We start from the raw sequence: 22,914 nt of genomic DNA, 5'->3' as shown, positions 1-22,914 counted from the left end.
TTCATTTAGTGACGTATCATTAATGGAAGTATCGAAATGGATGCGTGGCAGTGTTTTCGATTTGTACTCACCTGAAAAGAAAATAAGAATTATTATTATATTTTTGACATTATTATTATCCTAAGTACATAAATTGATTATAATTTTCGATCGTTAGTTTCGATTATAATATTCGATATCACGTAGACCTTATAGGGGCCCTTTTTTTGAAACGGTAAAGTTATAATTTGAAGTTGAGGAAATGGTTGATGAGGTTTATGTAAAACTTTCTCATATTAGACCCACACTCAGAGAAGCCTTCTCATGTTACAGCTACACTCGAAGGTCGAGGCATTGTTGATCTAAAGTTGTAAGAAGCCACAGAATGACATAGATGATAAACGGCTTCATCTTGGAATGTGGAAGAACCTTTGATAATAAGAACCTATGGAAATACAATTTATTTATATTACACTAGCAGACCGCTTCGACTTCGCACGGGATTGCGATGCGAAGAGAATGACTTGCATGCGATTTTCAGTTTCAAATTAAGATTCTCCATCACGGAGTATCCTCACCTGGGAACTATTTCTTAAAAGTTAAGATTCGAGCAATAAATATAGCCTATGTTACTCAGGGTGAACGTAGCTTTCCAAAGGAAGAAAATCGGCACGGTAGTTTTTGAGTTTATTCAATACAAAAGACTTACAAATCTTTCCTCTTTATAATAGTAGTATTCATGGAAACTCATACTAAAAGAATTCAGTGAAAATGTTGTATTGCAGAAACTACGACAGTTTCTTCATTCATTTCTTTGAGCAGATATCATTTATTTATAAAAGCTTCTTCTTTTTAACTGGTGCCTACGCGCCAATTGTGAATCCCAAGTGCAGCCAGGCCCTTCTCCATTTGGTCTTTCCAACGGAGCGGAGGACTTCCTCGGCATCCACCAGCAGAAACTGTATTGAACACTTTCAAAGCTCGAGCGCTTTCGTCCATTCGAACAACATGACTTAGCTAGTGTAACCGATGTTTTTGTATTCGCTGAACTAGTCGAATAACTCATACAATTCACCGTTGTCTATGTTCAAGGGACCATAAATCTTCCGCAAAATCTATCTTTCGAAAACTCCTAGTGCCATCTCATTGGAGAATAAGGATGGAGGATGGAGTCATGTATAGAAGTTCACGGAAGTGGAGAAATTTTCTGACTGCCATTCACTTGAGAGTGGCCAGGAACGATTATTTTGCATATGGCTGAAGCAGCTCACGACTTCCGGCTTTAGATCCTCCGGGTAGCCAACAGACATCCGTTTGGAGGCGAGCTAAAGTGAGAAGGCGAAACTCGCTTATGCGGTTGTGCGTAGGGTTTGCGACCCACCATATAAAAAAAAAGATTCCCAATGAAAAGGAAACAACAGCATCGGCTAAAAGCTACTGAGCAAATAAACAAATGCTTTAGACGAGCTGTTGGAACGTTAATAGCATGAGGTCAACCAATAAAATCGGGTCCACACTAAGACGGCAGTTCTATTTATTCATGCATTGAGAACACGCATGCCGCATGTATAAACAACGATTTTCTTAATTATTTTATTTGTGCCATTTAAGCAGTGCAAACGGGCGCATGCAACACAAAAACCCCCTTTAAGAGTCAGGTCATAGACGCGTTCAATGATAAACCGTGAGCCCCAGTAAAAGCGTTAGCGCTTGCAATTGTACTTACAATGGTCAGTGGGCCGATAGCTATTCATTATTTACTAGCACTAACACTAACGTTTCAAATATTTCTGATTGGCAGATGAGTGCCAGCTGTTGGCTGTAAAGCAAAAAACAAAATTGAAAAACTCATAAAATCTTCAATTTATAACGGTAATATATAAGCGCATATGAAAGCGGCGAGCAAATGAGGCAAAGTAGAATGATAATACACAGTATTGCCAACTCAATAAATGTGCGTATAAAATCGTCTGTGCTTTAAGGCAAGTTTTGGAAAAAATCAAGATTTTAGATCTTACTTGGATGGATGGGATTTCGATTTAATATCCGAAAGACCAGAAAAATTAGTTTAGGTTCTATTGATTATTCACATTAAGAGGAGATCGGAAGTTGTGAGCTGCTTGAAACATATGGAGAAGAATCGTTTTTGGTCACACCCATGTGAATGGCAATAAAAAACTTGGCTCACTTGTGTGAACTGCTACACATGATCCCATGCTCCGGCACTATGAGTTCGCAAAGTTCTTCGCAAGATTTATTGTTCTTTAAATTTTTGACAGCGGCTAGGTCATGTTGTCCGAATGGACGAAAGCACTCCAGCTTTGAAAGTGTTCGATGCAGTACTAGCTGATGGTAGCCGAGGAAGCGGAAGACCTCCACTCTGTTGGAAAGGTCAGGTATAGAGCGACCATATTTCAATTGGGATTTCCAATTCGCGTTGAACTGCTAGATACATAGAAGTATATGGAACGCTATAATTGATTCGTCTATAATCGAAAAACGGTACCTACGCCAACTTTGATCACTTTTATATCGCAATAGGATCACTGTGCCGGTAGATACAGATGTATTTATGTATATGCTCTAAATGAATATGAATATGAACCACACAAATATGTTGCGCATTCTGCAAAACTTGAAGTCTGCATTGGCCTTAATCCAAACAACAACACATTCACAGACTGATATAAAAGAAAATCGCCAGCATATGGTGGAATAATTAAAAGACGCACACGCCTTGCCGTTGGGTATAAAGAAAAACTAAACAATAACAACAACAATAAAGAAGAACCGTGTTAATAAAACTTAAAAATAAATTGCTCGCTAAAAATGCGCCAAGTACGAAAAAATTCGAAATATATACACAAAGTAATAGCATAGCATGACTAAGCAGACACGATAATTTAACGGTTGACTGCAGGTGTTGGTCTTGTTATTGTATGTAGTGGCATGTCTGGAAAATTTCCTCGAAAAGCCATAAACATCAGTTTTTATATAGAAACGGTTAACAAAGGACAAAAAAAAGCAAGTGCTTATAACCACGGTTTCATGGGGATCAACACCCAAATTCTAAGTATTTGGACTCTAAGTCTAAGTCACTGTGAGACCAAAAGCTTGAAACCGTTACCCAGTAAATTTTTACTGATAATCGTATAATCTGGTAAAATCTTCTACAAGAGTGTACAGCTCCTGGCGTACGCCGATGATATTGATATCATCGGAAGCAACAACCGCGCCGTTTGTTCTGCTTTTTCCCGCATGGATAAGGAGGCGAAGCGAATGGGTCTTGAGGTGAATGAGGACAAGACGAAATATCTCCTGTCATCAAGCAAACAGTCGGTGCATTCGCGTCTTGGCTCCCACGTCACTGTTGACAGTCATAACTTCGAGGTCGTAGATAATTTCGTATACCTGGGAACCAGCATCAACAACAAGAACAAAGTCAGCCTCGAAATCCAGCGCAGAATAACTCTTGCCAACAGGTAGCACCTGGACTGAGTAGGCAATTGAACAGTAAAAGTCCTCTCTCGACGAACCAAAATCAAGCTCTACAAGTCGCTTATCATTCCCGTCCTGCTTTACGGTGCAGAAGCTTGGACGATGTCAACATCAGATGAGACTAGGAGTTTTCGAGAGGAAAATTTTGCGCAAGATTTATGGTCCTCAGAACATTGACAACGGCGAATACCGCAGACGATGGAACGATGAGCTGTACGAGTTATACGACGACATTGACATAGTTCAGCGAATAAAAAGACAGCGGCTACGCTGGCTAGGTCATGTTGACCGAATGGACGAAAACACTCCAGCCATGAAAGTGTTCGATGCAGTACCCGCCGGAGGAAGGCGAGGAAGGGGAAGGCCTCCACTCCGTTGGAGGGGCCAGGTGGAGAGCGACCTGGTTACACTTGGGATCTCCAACTGGCGTCGAACTGTGAAGGAGAGAGAGAGGTGGCGCACTATCGTCGATTCGGCTATAACCGGCTAAACGGTTGCAACGCCAATCACATACATACATACAATCGTATAATCTGATGTATGATGTCGCAGGTTTCGCTGTATGTCGTTAAACACGACGTTTAAGACTAGAAATAATACCGAATAGCCATTCTCAGGACGACCTTAAGTCCATTGAATGCAGACGAAATTTTTGAAAAATCGTCTCAGATAACCAAAGTTTTTCAGATAATACGATTTTTATCTCAAGATATAAGACTACTTTGCTATATCCTACGTGATCCGGAAGTATACTAAAGCCAGATAAATAATATTTTTAGTGAGTCAACGCCCGGGAAAGAGATTGCTAAAGATGAAACTGAAGTGGTAGCATAAAATCGTGACAAATTCCAAAAATCGACTAGAGATCCAAACGATCACCTTCTAGTATTCCAATATTCAGTATCGAAAGACCCCGGAAGAGTTGACAATAAATGTGACAAGCGATGACAGTTTTCATATTTCGAAGTGTTTGTAATGATTCCAAAGTCAAGTAGCAAGTGTACGGTAAATTTTAGAGGTGTAAGAGGGATGCTCATAGCCTATAAGTTAGTGAGCGTATATTTTATATATATCGGAGAAATCGTGAACGTGACAAGTCTTTACAAGTTGCTTTTCTTTTTCATTTTGTTACGATTACCTCATGCCACAATTTGGGAAATTTACTAAACGCATACATATGTACATACAAACTTACGTATATAATTGTTTAACAAGTCATTGGTAAATGTTTATTACACATTGTTGTTGTTGTTATTGTTGCCTATTAACAATTGTTAACACAGTTGCTGACAGAGAAATGAGGAAATGTCGACGTTGCAATTAGTTTCAATTAAATTTAAGCTTTGACTAACTTAAATGTGGTGCTGTCACTGAAGATTTTGGTCTGTAGGACTTATTAGTGAGTTGTCGAGGAAGAAATAGTGGGTGCAGTTCGCGCTTCAGAAGTGCGGCTTTGAAGGGGCCAACTGTGATAGTCGTGAATTGACGTCCCGGAAGCAATAAAAAGGCAAGATGAAACTGGTATGGAGCTCAAAGACAGCGAAAGACCGTCTCTGAAGTTCATGGAAATATTTGATGCAATTAGTAGTGTGGCCAACGCTTTATAGATATCTCACAAGGCTCTCCGTATATATGTATGTATTGATATATATACGTAAGTATATATAGGTAAATATAAAGCAAATGTTTATTTCCGCCTACATCAAACCACAGCTGGCAGTTGCGATAAAATTGGGTCATCAAAAAATTTTGGCAGCAGCCAAAGCGTAAATTTGTAAATATATGCTAAGTTCTTAGTTTTTAGTTCATGCGGAAGATAATTGCATTAAATTGTTTTTATTTGTGCGCTGAATAATTGCCTGTGATTGCAAGCAAAAGTTGGAATGCTTAGACTAATTTCAATATTGTAAATATTTACTGTTAAATTTTAAATTTTTTTTAAATTTTTTGCAATTTTTTTTAATCACATATTTATACCTTTTTTATTTACAAAATTATTTGTATATTATTTGTAGCTAAATTTTAATTTATATTAATTTTTTAAATTAAAAATTTTTTTTATTGAAAAATATTTTTAATGTAATGAATAGATTTATTTGAATATAAATTTAAAATTGAGGCAATTAGCGCTTTTATTTGTTTAAAAAGTTTAAAAATCATAATTTTTACTGAATTTTTTCATTAAATAAAATATATTAATTTCTGATTTAAAAAAAAAAAATATTTTATTTTTATTAAAATTTTTATTGCAATTGTTGAAATTAACTATTTTTTTTTATTATAATTTTTTTAATAAAATAAAACCATTTTAATTTTTAATTAAATATGCAATTAAATTTATTTATTTTATTATTTTGTATAAAAATAATTTATTATTTATTTATTTTTTTAATAAATTTTATTGCAATTGTTGAAAATTAACTATTTTTTATAAAAAGTATAATTTTTTAATAAAATAAAATAATTTAAATTTTTTTATTATTTATTATTTTAATCTTTTATTTAAATTTACATATTTTATTCTTTAACGCTGTTTATTAATATATATTTCAAAAATTTCGTTTTATAGATGAATTTTTGAAATTTTTTATTCATTTTATATTTATTATAAAAATTTAAATAGAAAAAAATTTCAAAAAAATATTTAAATCAAAAAAAACTTTTATTCATTAACAAAAAATATGTATTTAAAAAAATGATTTATGTATAAAAAATATTTAAAAAAAATCGAAATTATTATTTTTTAATTTCTTATATTTTAAGTATTTTAAAAACTTTTTTTTTAATTATTAAGTCAAAATTATTATTAAATTACTTTTATATTCAAAATATTTTTGAAATTAATTCTTTTTTTATTTTTTTTTTTTGGAAAAAAAGCCATTTATTTCAAAAATTAATGTTTTTATAATCAAAATATTTTTGAAAGTACTGTTGTTTTTTTTTTAATGGGAAAAAACCATTAATTTTGATTTGAAAAAGAAGATTTTTTTTAAATTTTTTTGGTAAAAAAGCCATTAATAATTTAGATTGAAAAAATTAATATTTTTCAATTTCAAAATTTTTGAAAGTAAATATATTTTTTTAAGTATTTCTTTTAAATTAAATATTTTTTACTTTAACTGTTATACACACAAACATATGTATTTTATTTTAGAAAATATTTAATTGTAAATTTCGAGTTGAAAATTTATAATTTAATTGTGTTTTTAAGAAAATGTTTTTTTTTTATAATTTATTAATTATTTATATTTGTATAATTTTATTTTTTTAACTACTTTATTTTATTTATTTTTTCATAATTTTTTTAATAAATTATATTTTGTTTTCTAAAATGTTTAATATTTTTATTTTATATTTATTTATTTAGTTTTACTAATACTTTTATTTTTGACTATTTAATTTTATTTTTACAAGTGTTTCTATATTTTCATATACTAATTTTTTTTTATTAAATTATGGTTAAAAATTTTTTATTTTCTATTTCGTTCAAAAATTATTAATTCGCGATGAACTCATTGCAAAATTATTGATTCGGTATTTTACAGATTTTTTTGTGTCTTGCCGGCTGCATGCCAAATGTGGAAAAGCAATTTGAATAAACAGGCTGACGCAGTCGCTCATTGTGCTGTCAACTGTTTTGTATGCGTGAAATCATACTTATGCGGTTATTAAGATATACGCGAGTACGTTGAACGCTGATACATAATATACTGACATATGCATTAGCATCAACAGGGTTGCCACATATGTTAAAAAAAAAATAAAATATTTAAATTTTCTAAATTTAAAAAGTGGATTTTAAAGACAACTTCTGCGTAAGAGATTTGCGTATTTTTTTTACCCAGTGTTGCCACATTTAAAATTTTCCAGTGCAAGTTTTATTATAATTATTGCAATGAATAAAAATGAAATAAAAAAGTAATAAAAAAGGTTGTAAATAACGTGATTTAGTATTATTTTTTATACATAGAGTTGCCACATTTTCTACTCAAAAATTACTTTTGAGCAATAAAATTTTATAAGCTGAATTCAAAAAGTGGATTTTAAAGACAACTTCTGCGTAAGAGATTTGCGTATTTTTTTACCCAGAGTTGCCACATTTAAAGTTTTTCAGTACAAGTTTTATTATAATTATTGCAATGAATAAAAATGAAATAAAAAAATAATAAAAAAGGTGTATGTGAATAACGTGATTTAGCATTATTTTTTATACATAGAGTTGCCACATTTCCTATTCAAAAATTACTTTTGAGCAATAAAATTTTATAAGCTGAATTATAACATTAAAATATTGAAAGTGACAATATTTTTTTTAATTATTTAAGGATTTTTTTATTATATTTTGTGCAGAGTTGCCAACTAAATTTCAAATATTTAGCAATTTGTTGTTAGTGGGGTATATTACCCTAATTGGGTTTAAATTAAATAAGCGCTTAAGCGATTCTACTTATAAAAAGTGCTTTATATGTTGTATAGGGTTGCCATGTATTTTGATAAAAAATTGAAATTATTTCAACATAAAGTTGTATTAAAGTATTAAAAGTTACTTATTATTATATGAAATTATTATAATGAGAAATTGATTCATTTTGAAGAGTGTTGCCAGGAGATTTTTTTGTAACAAAAATATTATTTTTTAATTTAAAAAATTAAATTAAAAAAATAATCAATAACTTTAAAAAAATTAAAAAAAAAGAATGAAATTATTTTTTAATTTAAAAAATTAATTATTTTTACTTAGTAAATTTAAAAATAAAATGTGAATTTTCAATTAAAATTTTTTTCGTAGTTTTTTTGTACATACATAATTCACGCATTCAACGGCAATTAATTAACATTATTTTACCGTTATCAATTCGTTTTGACAGCTGTCTAAGTGACAGTTGTCGTGCCACATTATACAACAGTTAAATAAATTTATGCATGTTTACACTTACACCTGCCACTCGTCGCATCGATATTGTTCGACTCTAACGCACCATTACTGGCAGCACCAGACGTGGTTGCGGCCACATTATCCCCAACAACGCTGCAGCTACCCGCACCACCGTGACTAATCATAACTGTTGGCAGCAAATCAATTTGTTGCGCACGCGGACGCAACTCACGATAATCACCGCCGAATTCATCGCGTTCGCCGCGCAAACACGAAGCTAAACCGCGCGACGAAGTGCGCCGATCGCCGCGTTCCTTTTCCAAAGAACGACAATACAGGTGTGTGGTACGTTGCAGCGATTGCGTTTTCGACGGATTGCCGCTGCCGCTGCTGTTGTTGCTGCTGCTGCAATTGTTGACATCCGGTGCCTGCGCGTGTGATGTTGGCAATACCAGTTCGTTGTGCATTATTTGCAATGTCGGTTGATGTTTCTCTTCCGGTGGTGGTATTGCGACGCAGTTCATTTTGGTTGTTGTTGTTTATTTTTTTTTGCGTGTGTGTGTGTATTTTGGTATGTTGACTAAATGTTGTTGTAGTATGTGCGAATAAATTTTCAATTTACTTAATTTTTAGATATTTTTTTTATTTTTTTAAATTATTATTTTTAAATTTTGTTTTTAAATATTTTTTCAGAGTTGCATTTTTTGGTTTCGTTACTACGTTACGTTCTATATCAATTCTTTAATTACTTTATATTTCACGTATATTTGCTCTAAGCGTGTATTCTTCTTTAGTACCGTTATATCGAGAATTTTTTTTTATATTATTATATACAACTTTAATACCGTTATATATTTGTTGCTTTTTGGCATCACTGTTTAGCACTCAGCTGACTTTTATTTGCACACTTTTCGGTGTATCGCTTGCTGTAAAGTAGAAGAAATTCATTTAATCATTAAGTGCCAAATTTTCGACGAGCTGGAATCTGTACCCAAAGTAGCTGGACTGGAAGAGAGCTTACAACTTCACAACATTGACTGATCTTTACCTGTTCACAGTCTGAGCAACGAAAGACAATTCTATACACAAAAAAAATTATATTCCAACAACTCAAAGGTAAACGACAGGCATCCGTAGATTTGTATATTTAATAGGCTTAATCATTGAATCCGCAGCGAATTCGATTTCGATATGATAAAAATTTTCGATCGAAAATTTTCATGCAATCATTCACTCTGTCGATTACCAAAAAGTGAGAACGTAAAACTGTTTTATCGACTTTTATCAACAAATCGGGAAATTTGATAAAGACCAAGAAGGTCTGTACTTTTTGCTTCGTTTAAAAAATAGTTAAAACTGACCTCCTCATCGAGTGAACTGAAATTTACTTAAATGAAGGGCCCACCCACTGTTTTAGATATGCATTGTATGTTTTTTGTTAATTTTGATGATTTATCACATTTTATTTCATTCAGTTTTGTCCTAAATGGAAGAGCCTACAACGTTTACCTATTGCGAAACTTTTTTCGCTTTTAAACACCTTAAATTTATTTTTGTTAGTGTGTTTTCGTCTCTTGTCTCTAAAATAACAATGTAAAATATAATTTCGTCCGTCATCAGTCATTGTTTACATAAAAACGTTCAAATGGTTTACTTCTTTTAAATTTCCGCAACTCACTCATCAACGGATAGATTTCGACCAAAATTTTCAATTTTGCGGATTCAATGATTTTGAAATTAGCGACATCTATTAGAGACGGAATGTAATTTATCGCGTCGGTAAGTGAGATCAATGTGATCGTAAATTTTATTTTCGATACAGTTTTAGATCGAAACGGATTCAATGCTTAGGCCCAACATTTGAAAGCGATAATCTTTAACAAATAATTTTTTTGTTTATTTAAAAAAGTTGTGAATCCTGAAAAGGAACAACCCTTGCTTCTACTTTTTAGTATATTTTTAACAGTAATCTCGAGCAAAGTAAGTTCCACCACTCTAGACCGCAGTCTGTCCGAAGAATTTATCTCGGCACAGAGTCTTTTTATACTCTCGCAATATATTGCACAGATATGGACCTTGCCCACAAAATGACGTGAATCAAAAAGCTAAGTGCTATAACTAAGCCATAAATTTTGGAGGACATTTTTTGGATGAAATTTTTTTTGGGGAAGTCAGCGTGGCCCGAACTATTTTAAGTTTTTTTGTAATAACTAACTAAAGTCCTTTAAAACTTAATTTAGAAAAACACTAAAAGCCCCAAATTTTATGGTAAAAATGAACGTAGCGCCCCCCACTTATGGGTCAAAAACCATAATTCAGGAACTCCTCGACCAAGTTCAACGAAATTAGGTTAGTAACACTTCAACTAAATTAGGTTAGTAACACTTCCTTGGCATCCCAATAGTATAGTTTGAAAATGGGCGATATTGATTCACAACCACGCCTACTTTCCGTATAACACAATTTTGAAGCTTATCCCATTCGTTCACTTTACACTTTATGTGACATCGCTCTTCTAAAAAAATCGGTTAAATCGGACTATAATTTTTCAAAGTGGCTAATTTTTTATTGAAAAATCGTTAGAGCTCTCAGTTATTCTAAAGAAATTCAAAGAATTTGTGTTTCTTACAACAGTGGGCAAAATCAGGTACTTCTGCTAGTCACTCATATACGGATTTTCAAACTTCCGGTGAACTTTATATCATATATATCGGTTAATATGTGAGATATCTTATGGGAAAATAAAGTGAACGTAAATTCTAAAATAATCTTGGTGGCAAAAATAGTTGAAATCAGTCCAGGCTTCCACATATTACGAGTTCAGTAAAGGAACGATCGGATTTAAGACATGTTGGAAGTTCAAACGATTTTGGGGTATTTTCAAATATTTCAGACACAGAAATTTATAAAAAATATTTTATATAAATCTGTTGAAAATTGTGAACATTCTACAACAAAAATTAAGGCAATTTGTGGACAAGCAGCTATTCGGATTCATGAAGCACCATGAAGAAGGCATATCGTGTAAATAGTTTACAACCAATTGGTGCAGAGAAAGCCGCACGTGAGAACTATGCCGAGCTAGTGGCTCAACTAGCGTAAGCTAACATAACTGGAATGCGTAAATTGACATAGAAAGCACAAAAATTAAGCAAATTTAGCGGTAAAATAAAAAAAAATGCCAGTAAACAGTCGTTAGGTCGCTAACGGTGCATTCAGTTTAATACGGGGTTTATTTTTATTTTTTTGTATAGAAACTAGCATTAAACTTTTTGCCAACACTTTAAACCAAATTCTGACACCTTATATACATATATTATATATCAAAGTAAAAATGTATTAATTTATATTTTATTGCGTACACCATAACTGTGCGTTTTATTTATAAATTTTCTAAATAAGCAAATTTTCAATTTGCCAAAAAATTTAGTATATTGTTGTTGTTATGTATGTTTATAGTAAACATACATATGTACATATGTATATAGAGCATTCGGAAATTACGCGCAAAATCATAGCTAGATATTATAAAATCTCATAAGCCAAGCGGATATACTCATGTAGACAAATAAACATGTGGATAGGAGCAGTGAAATTCATGTGGGTGCTTAAAAATACCATGACATAAGCATAAAAATAGATAGAGATTTTTTAATGTTTAAAAAAAAAAAAAAAACTTTTTTGGAGCACCAAAAGTGTGTGCCCAAAATTAAGCACTTCTATTTGGAAGAAATATATGAGAGAAAGTAAAAATATAATTTAAATGAAAATATAAAAAAAATTAAAAAAATTAGTTACCAAAAAAATTAAGTACAGAAATATGTGAAAAATTAAAAATAGAATAAAAAGTATAAACAAAAAAGTTTTAAAAAATTAAAAAATTTAAAAAAATTAGACCGCTAAGAAAGTATTTTTCAAAAAAACTAAGTACTTTTATATGGGTTCTTAAAAATATCTATAAAAATAATCTGAATGAAATTAAAAACACAAAAAAAAAAGAAAAACTTAAATAAAATTAAAAAAGAAAAATACAAAAAAAACTATAAGAAATTAAAAAGGAAAAATACAAAAAAAAATATTAAAAAACTAAAAAAAAATTTAAAAAAAATATTTTAAATTAAAAAATTAAAAAAACTTACAATAAAAATAATAATTTAAATATTTTTGAGCTTTTCCCTAATCTAACTATGTAATTGCAACCAAACAAATTAAGCATTTTATACGGCTTTCTTAAAAAATATGTAAAAAAACATTAAAAATATAAAAATAGAAATAAAAAAAAATAAAAAAGTAAAACAAAAATTTATATTAAAAAAAATGATAAGGATTAAAAATAATTAAAAATATTTTCTCATTTTTTCACATATTAAAAATAATATTTAATGAAAATTATAAAGAATTAAAAAAAAATTAAAAAAATACAAATAAATATTTGAAACTAATAAGAAAAATTAAAATAAATATTCAAATAAAGTAAAAAAAATAAAAACTAATAATAAAAAAAAATAAAAGAAGTAAAACAAAAATTTATATTTAAAAAATGATAAGGATTAAAAATAATTAAAAATTAGAAAATATATATTAAAAATAATATTTAATGAAAATTATAAAAAATTAAAAAAATACAAATAAATATTTAAAACTAATAAAAAAAATTCAAATAAATATTTAAATAAAGTAAAAAAAATAAAAACTAATAATAAAAAAAATTAAAAAAGAAAAAATTAAAACATTTTTTTGAAGCAATAAATGGATTTCCTAAAAAGATAGGTAAAAATATATAAAAATAAATATTAAAAAAATATAAAAAGTAAAATTTCGTTCATTTCTGGACTGTATTAAGAAGTGGATGAAACGACTGCAGAAAGTTTGGTTTATATAGCTTTATTGGTTTGCGAGATATTTACAAAAAACCTATTTTGGGGCGGGGATACGCCCACTTCCCTAAAAAAATTACATCCAAATATGCCCCTTTATAGTGCGATCCTTCATACCAAATTTTATTTCCATAGCTTTATTTATGGCTTAGTTATGGCAATTTATGTGTTTTCGGTTTTCGCCATTTTGTGGGCATGGCAGTGGTCCGATTTTGCTCATTTTCGAAAGCAACCTTCTTATGGTGCCAAGAAATAAGTGTGCCAAGTTTCATCAAGATATCTTAATTTTTACTCAAGTTAAAGCTTGCACAGACGGACGGACGGACGGACAGACAGACAGACATTCGGATTTGAACTCCACTCTTCACCCTGATCACTTTGGTATATATAATCCTATATCTAACTCGTTTAGTTTTGGGTGTTACAAACAACCGTTATGTGAACAAAACTATAAATCCCTCTTCAGCAACTTTGTTGCGAGAGTATAAAAAGTAATAATTTCATAATACAACAATTTATGCTAATTTATTTTCCCTAAACTAACTAAATTTTATGTGCTCAACAAACTACAAACTAATTTTCCATAGTAGCCATGCAACACTGTCACCAAAAAATAAAATTTAAAAAATTTAAGTAACATAAATAAATTTTCAAGTTCAATACCCCAACGCTCAAAAATATCAGAAAATGGCCTCCAAACGCGTTACATAAATACATAGATACGTACATATATTTATGTTTGCTGCTGTGCACAATTTTTCCATGCCACTTCACGCAAGTTCATGGCATTTTTCCTGCCAACAAATTTTTCTTTTTTGGCAATTCAGTATGAAGTACGGAAATACTTTGTAGCACTAGAAGTGGCGCGCGGTTGTTGTGTTGTTGCCACATTCGCACACATTTATGCGCAATTTGTAGCATTATGTTTAAGGTGTGTACACACTATGTGACAATAAACGCGACTTGGTTATTGCATCGTTGATTGCTACAAAAATGTGAATGTATATGAGCAGTAAACGGTTCTAATATAACAAAGAAAAGTACTGAATGTCTCAATTATAAAATCGCAGACATACTAGCTTTCAATCTTGGTGTACAATCTTCAATGTGAACACACCTTAAACATCGTCACATGTGTAGCAATAAATTTACTAGAGGGCTGAGTCCCAGCGGATGAAGTAGGGAATTCATACGCAGTCAAGCAAGTGTGAAATTGTAGAAACCTATGTAAGTATTTGCTGTTTAACAAGCAAATTAAGATTTTTTCTAATTTTGTACTTCTGATAAAATGCTTGGGTAACATGGTAAGTGTGAAGACAAGTATCAGTAACATCTCAGTATAGTATAAATGTATATAGAGAGGTGTGAACATGAATCCGATGACAAAATTTGAATTAGTAATCAATGTCAAATTTCGTGAAGATACCACGTCAAATGCTAAAATTTTCTATACAAGTCCTTGATTCCGATCGTTCAGTTTGTATGGCAGCTATATGACATAGTGGTCGGCAGTTCCGACAAATGAGCAGCTTCTTGAAGAGAAAATAACATCTGCAAAATTTCAAAACGATATCTTAAAAACTGAAGGATTAGTTCGTATATATACAGACAGACAGGCAGACAGGACATGGCTAAATCGACTCAGTTCAACATACTGATTATTTATATACATACTTTATAGGGCCTCCGACGCTTCCTTCTGGGTGTTACAAAATTCATGACAAACTTAATATACCATGTTCAGGGTATAATAACCAAATATTAAATATTTGAAAAATTTATTATAATAATATTATTAAATGGTTTTTCAAAAGTGACGCTATAAAAGTCGACCGATAGCGACGGCAAATGACTCCATATTTTTCCCGCGCTTTTGACATCCAAGTAGAAAATATTAAAATTTACTACCGAAATTTGGAGTCACTGGTCTCAACTTTAAGAGCGCTACGTCCAATTTATGGTCGTCATAATCGTCCTGTCAGATCAAAAATTGAGCGTCTGGTGGAAAAATTTGAATCCACATGCACAGTACAAAATGTTCCCGTGCCAGTGAGAGAATGCCGCTGGCATATCAATTGAGGAAGACCTAAATCAGTCTCTCACACGTCGTTATCAAGCGTTGGACATCTTTGTGAAGTCGTTGTGGCGAATTTGGCGAAAAGATCTTAGCCTAAATCCTTACAAGATAAAATTGACGCAAGAACTGAAGCCGCTTGACCACCAGAATCGTCGTATGTTCGTGAATTGGGCTGAGCAATAACATGAGAAGGGTCTGGATTTTCATCGAAAAATTATCTTCAGCGATGAGGCTCATTTCTGGCTTAATGGCTTCGTTGCATTATTGGTCAAGCAGCAATCCACACATACTACATGAGTTACCATTGTATTCTAAAAAAAATTACGGTTTGGTGAGGTTTATGGGCCGGCGGCGTCATGTGATGATCAAGACCGGCAAGTGAATGGAAATCGACACCGCTCAATGATAACCGAATATTTTGGTCCAAATTGGATGATGTGGACTTAGACGATATGTGGTTCCAACAAGAAGGCGTCACAAGCCAATGCAAAAGAAATCGAGTTCCATACATAATAAATTTTTAAAATGAAATATTCGAAATGAAAAATTCGAACTTACATAACTCGAAGAGCTCCATAACTCGAACTCTTGAATTGGCAATAGAAGTAAAATTTCATACACATTTCCTTCCATAACTCGAGGTCGCTCTAACTCAAAATTTTTGGAGGATTATGGTGACTCGAGTTAGGGAAGTTCAACTGTATTTGTAAAACTAGAGACCGTTAAAATTCCAATGCTTTCGTATAATCAAAGTACACTTTCTGGCTACTTTCTAAAAACTCACTTAAGATTTGTATTAAGCCACTTTGTTGCAAACCCTCTAGTGATTACAACGCTAATTTGTTGCCGCAGTCAAAATACGCATGAAGCAAATGATTCATTGGCGACAAGTTTATGCTACAAACAGATTTAGAAATTTCTTGTTTTAAAATTTTTTTGTAATTATTTGCACTTCTGAGACTACATACATACAAGTACACATATTTCCCTACCAAAGTGTTTGCGCTCATTTTCGCGATGTAATAAAAATTATGTGCGAAAAAATGCAGTCAGTGAAAATCATGCGAACAGAGCGCGGCCGGCCATACATCACTCACTCTAGATATTTTAACGGCGTGCGCGTGAAATGCGCCACAGCCGCCAGTCGCAATGACGAACTAATAAAAGCACGCAATTTGGTGGCAGTGGCGTCTGTGCAGTGCTCTGCATGTGAGTTGCCACTTTAACGCAATAACGCAATGGGGGCTGGTGTGTTGGCGCTGTAAACGACAAATGCTGGAATTGCGGCGCAAAGAAGTTGGTATTTCATTACTATTTTTATACTCTCGCCACAAAAGTTGCTAAGAGAGTATTATAGTTTTGTTCACATAACGGTTGTTTGTAACACCTAAAACTAAACGAGTTAGATATAGAGTCATATATACCAAAGTGATCAGGGTGACGAGTAAATTTGAAATCCGGATGTCTGTCCGTCAGTGTAAGCTGTAACTTGAGTAAAAATTAATATTGTTAATATTTTGCTAGGCTTCCACGCTCTTCTAAACCCATTTTTAGAATACATAGGCTACAAACATTCAAGAATTCTGCTCAAATTGGACATATGAATATTTGGTACTGTGACGTTAGTTCTGTTTTTTTTCCTCACTGCATAAGAAAGATTGTGGGTGTGGTAGTGAGCGAGGACAAGTCTTTGGACTGAGTAGGGAATTGAGAAGTGAAGTTCACTCCTCACAGAGCAAAACCAAACTCTACAAGTCGCTTATTATACCGATGAGTCTGCATTACGAGTTTTCGAGTGTAAGGTTTTGCAAAAGATTTATGGTTTCTTAAACATTGGTAACGGCGAATACCAGCAGTCGATGGAATTATGAGCTGTACGAGTTATACGACGACATTAACATGGTACAGCGAATCAAGAAACAGCGGCTAAGCTAGCTGGAACATGTTGCCCGGCTGAGTGGGGATACTCGAGTTCTGAAAGTATACGATGCAGTATATGCACCCGGAAGCAGCGGTAGAGGAAAGGACGCAGTTGGAAAGATCAGTTGGAGAAGGAACTGACTGCACTTGGTATCATCTATCCATGAGAAACAGCAACAAGAAAAAAACGAATGGTGAGTTGTTGTTAACTCGGTTATAATCACGTAAGCGGTGTCTACGCCAGTAAAGAAGAGCAGAAGAATGTACTGAGACCAAGATTATATTAGCTAGAACGGAGCTCCAACTGTAAGGATGAGTGAGATGTTGCGGAACTGACTTAAATCACTGACACACCGAAAAACTGCGTAGACAAAGAGCTGGTGCTACAACAACGAGTCCATACAAACAGTTCCATATATTTTAAAGTCACAACGCATATATATACATAGATATAAGTACATATGAATGCACATATGTTTAGGTTAAAAACACCATAGCTGCCACATAAGCTCCATATGGGCATTTTGGTTGCTCACTGAAGTGTAACCAAAAATGACGCCAGCTGCATGACGCCATAGGGCGGTGAACCATCTGCCAGAAAACCATGGGATACCATATATACATACATACGCACATATATGTAACATTTTGTGCAATACTCTTGCAACACTTAGTGGCGCTTTCAAAAATTTCAATTAAAAAAATTAAAAAAAATGCTCTAAAAGTCTCTTACCACATTGTTAACTAACGAACTTTAAACCCGCAACAGTAAATTACACGCACAAAAGCGCTTGACATGCAACATATGTTTATTTGTATGTAAGTGGGTGTGCTTGTGTGCATGCGTTCTAAAAAATGTAGGTGAAGTAGCTGCGTCGGCAGTCTGCTAAGGCAGGCAGTAACTATAAGAAAAGAAACACAAAAACCATAACTACTATTGCCACATACATACTTGCAGCACTTAAATGCTTGCCACTTTTCCATGAAAGCACAGTAAATTACAGGCAAATTGCCATTAAGTGAAGCATGGAAGTCCCTACAGACTGGTTACAAGTGCGGAGGGCGTGCGTACATGCACCTACATTTGTATAGTCATAACCTAGTAAGTGCCAGTAACCGTCGACGGTCGACAAGTGGGTTGGTATAGTACACGAAAAACTTGCAAATGGTTGCATGTAACGCACATGAAATTATCATGTCGTTGTCAGTTGGCGAAGAAGCAGCAACTCTAGTATTTACTGAAATGAACTTTGTGCACCCACTTTACTAGCTACTTACAGTGTAATTAGCATAAATGGATGTAGCTGAGTGGAAGGCGCAAATAAATATGTGTGTGTGAGTGGTGCAAAGGTAACTATTTCGTATGTAGATAGTTGAGGAAACTTTTAGAAAGCTTACGAAAGCGGTTAACTATTATACGAAAGCTTTTGAAAAGCTTAAAAAAGTTTTTTTGAGAAGCTTCCGAAAGCTTTAGCAATCTTACGACAGCATTTCCAAAACTTACGAAAGCTTACAAAAGCTTTTAGCTATCATACGAAGGCTTTTGAAAAGCTTACGACAGTTTTTTTCGAAGCTTGCGAAGCCGCAGTCTAGCAAAAGCTAGACAATGAAGGAGAAACTGTCTCGATGTCACAATCTGCCCTTCTTCCATGCATCTTTGGCAATTTGCATTCGTCATGATATGATACGAAAGCGTTTACAAAACTTACGAAAGCTTACAAAAGCTTTTTGTAATGAAACGAAAGCTTACAAAAGCTTTTAGCTATCATACGAAGGCTTTTGAAAAGCTTACGAAAGTTTTTTTCGAAGCTTGCGAAAGCCGCAGTCTAGCAAAAGCTGGACAATGAAGGAAAAACTGTCTCGATGTCACAATCTGCCCTTATTCCATGCATCTTTGGCAATTTGCATTCGTCATGATATGATACGAAAGCGTTTACAAAACTTACGAAAGCTTACAAAAGCTTTTAGTAATCAAACGAGAGCTTACAAAAGCCTTTAGCTATCATACGAACGCTCTTGAAAAGCTTATGAAAGGTTTTTTAAGAAGCATGCGAAAGCCGCAGTCTTGCGAAAGCTGGACAATGAGAGAAAACGTGTCTCGATGTCTCAATCTCCACTTCTTTCATGCAACTTTGGCGATTTGCAGTGGCCAGTAATGACTCCTATCGGCGTGCTGAACCTTACTAAGAGCAAATCGCTCAGGGGATGTTAGGCCAGAGTGAGACCGGAGTCGCACAGGTACGGGTCGTTCCGAAGAGTCTTTGAGATTTCCCCGGAACAACCCGTACTTACTGTTTAAACTCTTACTCATTTAATTAGTTTCCGAAGAAACATTGAACCATCAAAATTTCTTCGAGCCCCTACTTGTCCCTAGTTTATTGTGATTAGCATGAAGATTATAATAAGGTAGATCCGCCTCATTAAAGAAGACTATTAAGTCACAAATTCAGTCAAATGAATATAAAATAATGAATTACAGTTTAACTTCCCAAACTCGATTGTCATTTCAAGAGTTCGAGTTATTGAGATCTTCGAGTAATGGAAGTTCAACTGAATAATGAATAATAAAAATAACAAATCTGTGGATCCAAGCGTTATGAAATAGATTATTCAAAATAAACCGATCAATATATTTCTTAAAGAATCAGATGAATTTCGTCAAGAGACTCTATAAGCTCCAAACTGTTCTCACGAGAGTCGGTACATTATACGAACCCGGATTTATATACTTCCAAGGATTGCCAACTCGAAAGCTTTACTTAACATTTTTTGTACTCTCGCAACAAAAGCTGCTAAGAGAGTATCATAGTTTAGTTCACATAACTGTTGTTTGTAAGTAATAAAACTAAACGAATTAGATATAGGGTTATATATATCAAAATGATCAGGATGACGAGAAGAGTTGAAATCCGGATGTCTGTCTGTCCATCTTGAGTAAAAATTTAGATATCTTGACGAAACTTGGTACACATGTTCCTTGGGACCGTCAGATGGTTGCTATTGAAATTGGCGAAATCGGTACACGAACTTAGCCTTTCCTTACTTGTTTAAAAGTATTTTCGGCCGCTAAATATTAAGGCCTTACAAATGGTGCGACCACGAGTGGTGGCTGTAGGAGTGCTTGAGAGATAAATTATCTACAAAATATATATCAAACGAAGAAATTGATAGGACATAGAGAATATTAGAACTTGAGTTTAGACGATGATAGGACTTGAGTTTGAAAGTCCAAGTGAATAATGTTGTGACTTCCGGTCACTTCTCGCTTCAGAAACGAGGCATACTGTATATAGAACAAGTTTCATGTTCCTAACCTTTACTCAACAAAATTTAGTTGTCTACAGTTACAGTTAACTGCGCTAAATTTAGAGAAATTTCTTTCAAAATGTTTCGGGTCACTGAACCTTTTTAGTGAAACTACAAGCAACACTACAAGATACATATATCACGCTTCACAAAATTTACTCTTGCACTAGCAGTGACAAACATTAGCGCGATTATCAACGAGCTGATTACACAGAAAATAAGTAGATCTACAAGTCATATGGGAACACTTACCTTTGTATGTATCTATGTTTAAGGTAAAAGTAAAGAGAAAGACCTAGTGTAGTATCAAGGGGTACACGAGCTTCGCACGAGAGGTGACAGTACACGTAATGACAAAACTGATAAGAAAGTGCTTGCAACAACACACACTTACGTACAAGTATCGCACAATTTGAGCTAATGAAACAACAACAAACCGTACAAGTGGGTGAAGTGAAATATGAAATACAGAAATACATAGCAATAAAGAAGAAACTTCAAATAAGACTTTTGCCAGTGGCATGCTGTATCATCATAGGTGCTCCAATTGTTACAGCAACAGCTCCAGCTGAAAATTAAATGCGATGATGAGGCAAACATATGTATACCAGTCGGTAAATTGTATGGTGTGTAGCTGAACCCAGTGAATTGCTGCTGACATCAGTCGGTAGTCTCGAGAAAGGACTGAAAGAAAGTTATAACGTTGCTCTCAAGTGTATAGAACCCAGACATCAGAAACTAAACACTGAGTCGCTAGTATAGAACCCAGACATCAGAAACTAAACACTGAGTTGCTAGTCTCGAGGAAGCTGCTGAAATGAAGTAACTTAACGAGTTCAGGTGCTCTCCAGGCATCAGAAGCTCAGAAGCTAAACACTGAGTCGCTAGTCTCGAGAAATGGCTGAAAGGAAATAACTTAATGAATTCGGGTGCTCATAAGAGTATATGTAGAACCCAGACATCAGAAGCTAAACTCTGAGACGCTAGTCTCGAGAAAGGGCTGAAAGAAAGTAATAACGTTGCTCTAACTTCCAGACTTCAAAAACTAAACACTGAGTCGGTAGTCTCGAGGAAGCTGCTGAAATGAAGTAACTTAATGAATTCGGGTCCTCTCAATTGTTTAGAATCCAGACATCAGAAGCTCAGAAGCTAAACACTGAGTCGTTAGTTTCGAGAAATGGCTGAAAGGAAATAACTTAATGAATTCGGGTGCTCACAAGTGTATATGTAGAACCCAGACATCAGAAGCTAAACACTGAGACGCTAGTCTCGAGAAATTGGAAAGGAAGTAAATGAAGTCATTGAAAATATATGTTAAGAGCTATGATCTGACACTTATATTCATACGGGTTCATCAAATCAGAGACCCTTAAAGTCGTATAAATCACAGTTCGTGAACATGTGACAAAAGAAAACAATGGTTCCATGTCAAACAATGGAATGTCAAGACTGAGATCATGCTTAAATCTTAGAGCATACGAAATTACCATACTAGATGAGCTTACACTTGTTGAATTAGAGTTCAAACCATTTCCAGTTGGAAATGTGGAACCCATGTGAGATTATCGAACCCAAACAACTGTCTTCATACACTTCGTCACTTATACTCATTACGGTTTAACAAACCGTACGGTATGAATTACAGTCCATGAACCAGACATGTGGTAAAAGTGAAAATGGTTCCATGGATGGAATATCAAGACTGAGATCATGTTAAAAACCTTAGTTCATCTAAAACTACCATACTAAAATCACTGTGCCGTCTACACTTATTGAATAAGAGTTGAAGAGTTAAATTGTATCGTACAATGAATCCATCTTATCAGACCATCGTACCATCGTGTACTAATGACACACTCTTAATATGACTACTGAAAGATCTCTTCTGAGACGATGCAAAAGATAAAGATAGTAAGTGAAATATGTATAACGGATCACCGGGTTCTATAGACCGGTTCTGACTACTGAAAGATCTCAACTCAAACGATACAAGAATTTAAAAAAATAATGGTAATAAATGAAATATAATGGATCACCAGGATCTTTAGACTGGTTCTTGCTACTGAAAGATCAAGCGAAGCAAGAATTTCAGATGTTAATGATAGTAAGTAAAATATAATGGATCACCGTGTTCTTGCTACTGAAAGATCTCAACTCAGACGATGCAAGAATTTCAGAAGTTATTGATAGTAAGTAAAATAAATATAAGGAATCACCGGGTTCTATAGACCGGTTCTGACTACTGAAAGATCTCAACTCAAACGATACAAGAATTTAAAAAATAATGGTAATAAATGAAATATAATGGATCACCAGGATCTTTAGACTGGTTCTTGCTACTGAAAGATTAAGCGAAGCAAGAATTTCAGATGTTAATGTTA

At 33.5% G+C, this 22,914-nt stretch overlaps 1 protein-coding gene across 1 annotated transcript in view; it reads right to left on the bottom strand.

The window, feature by feature from the left end:
- Window positions 1-8,882: 8,882 nt before the first annotated feature.
- Window positions 8,883-22,914, bottom strand: part of LOC105218402 (ras GTPase-activating protein raskol) — a 147,013-nt gene continuing 132,981 nt past the window's right edge. Inside the window, exon 5 of the mRNA XM_011193964.3 lies at window positions 8,883-9,279. Coding sequence (XP_011192266.1) covers window positions 9,239-9,279 — 41 coding nt within the window. The 3' untranslated portion in view covers window positions 8,883-9,238. The remainder of the gene's footprint in view (window positions 9,280-22,914) is intronic.

Source organism: Zeugodacus cucurbitae, chromosome 5 (assembly GCF_028554725.1).
Source record: "Zeugodacus cucurbitae isolate PBARC_wt_2022May chromosome 5, idZeuCucr1.2, whole genome shotgun sequence".
NCBI classification, from domain to species: Eukaryota; Metazoa; Arthropoda; class Insecta; order Diptera; family Tephritidae; genus Zeugodacus; species Zeugodacus cucurbitae.
This window is presented reverse-complemented; position numbering and strand designations above follow the sequence as displayed.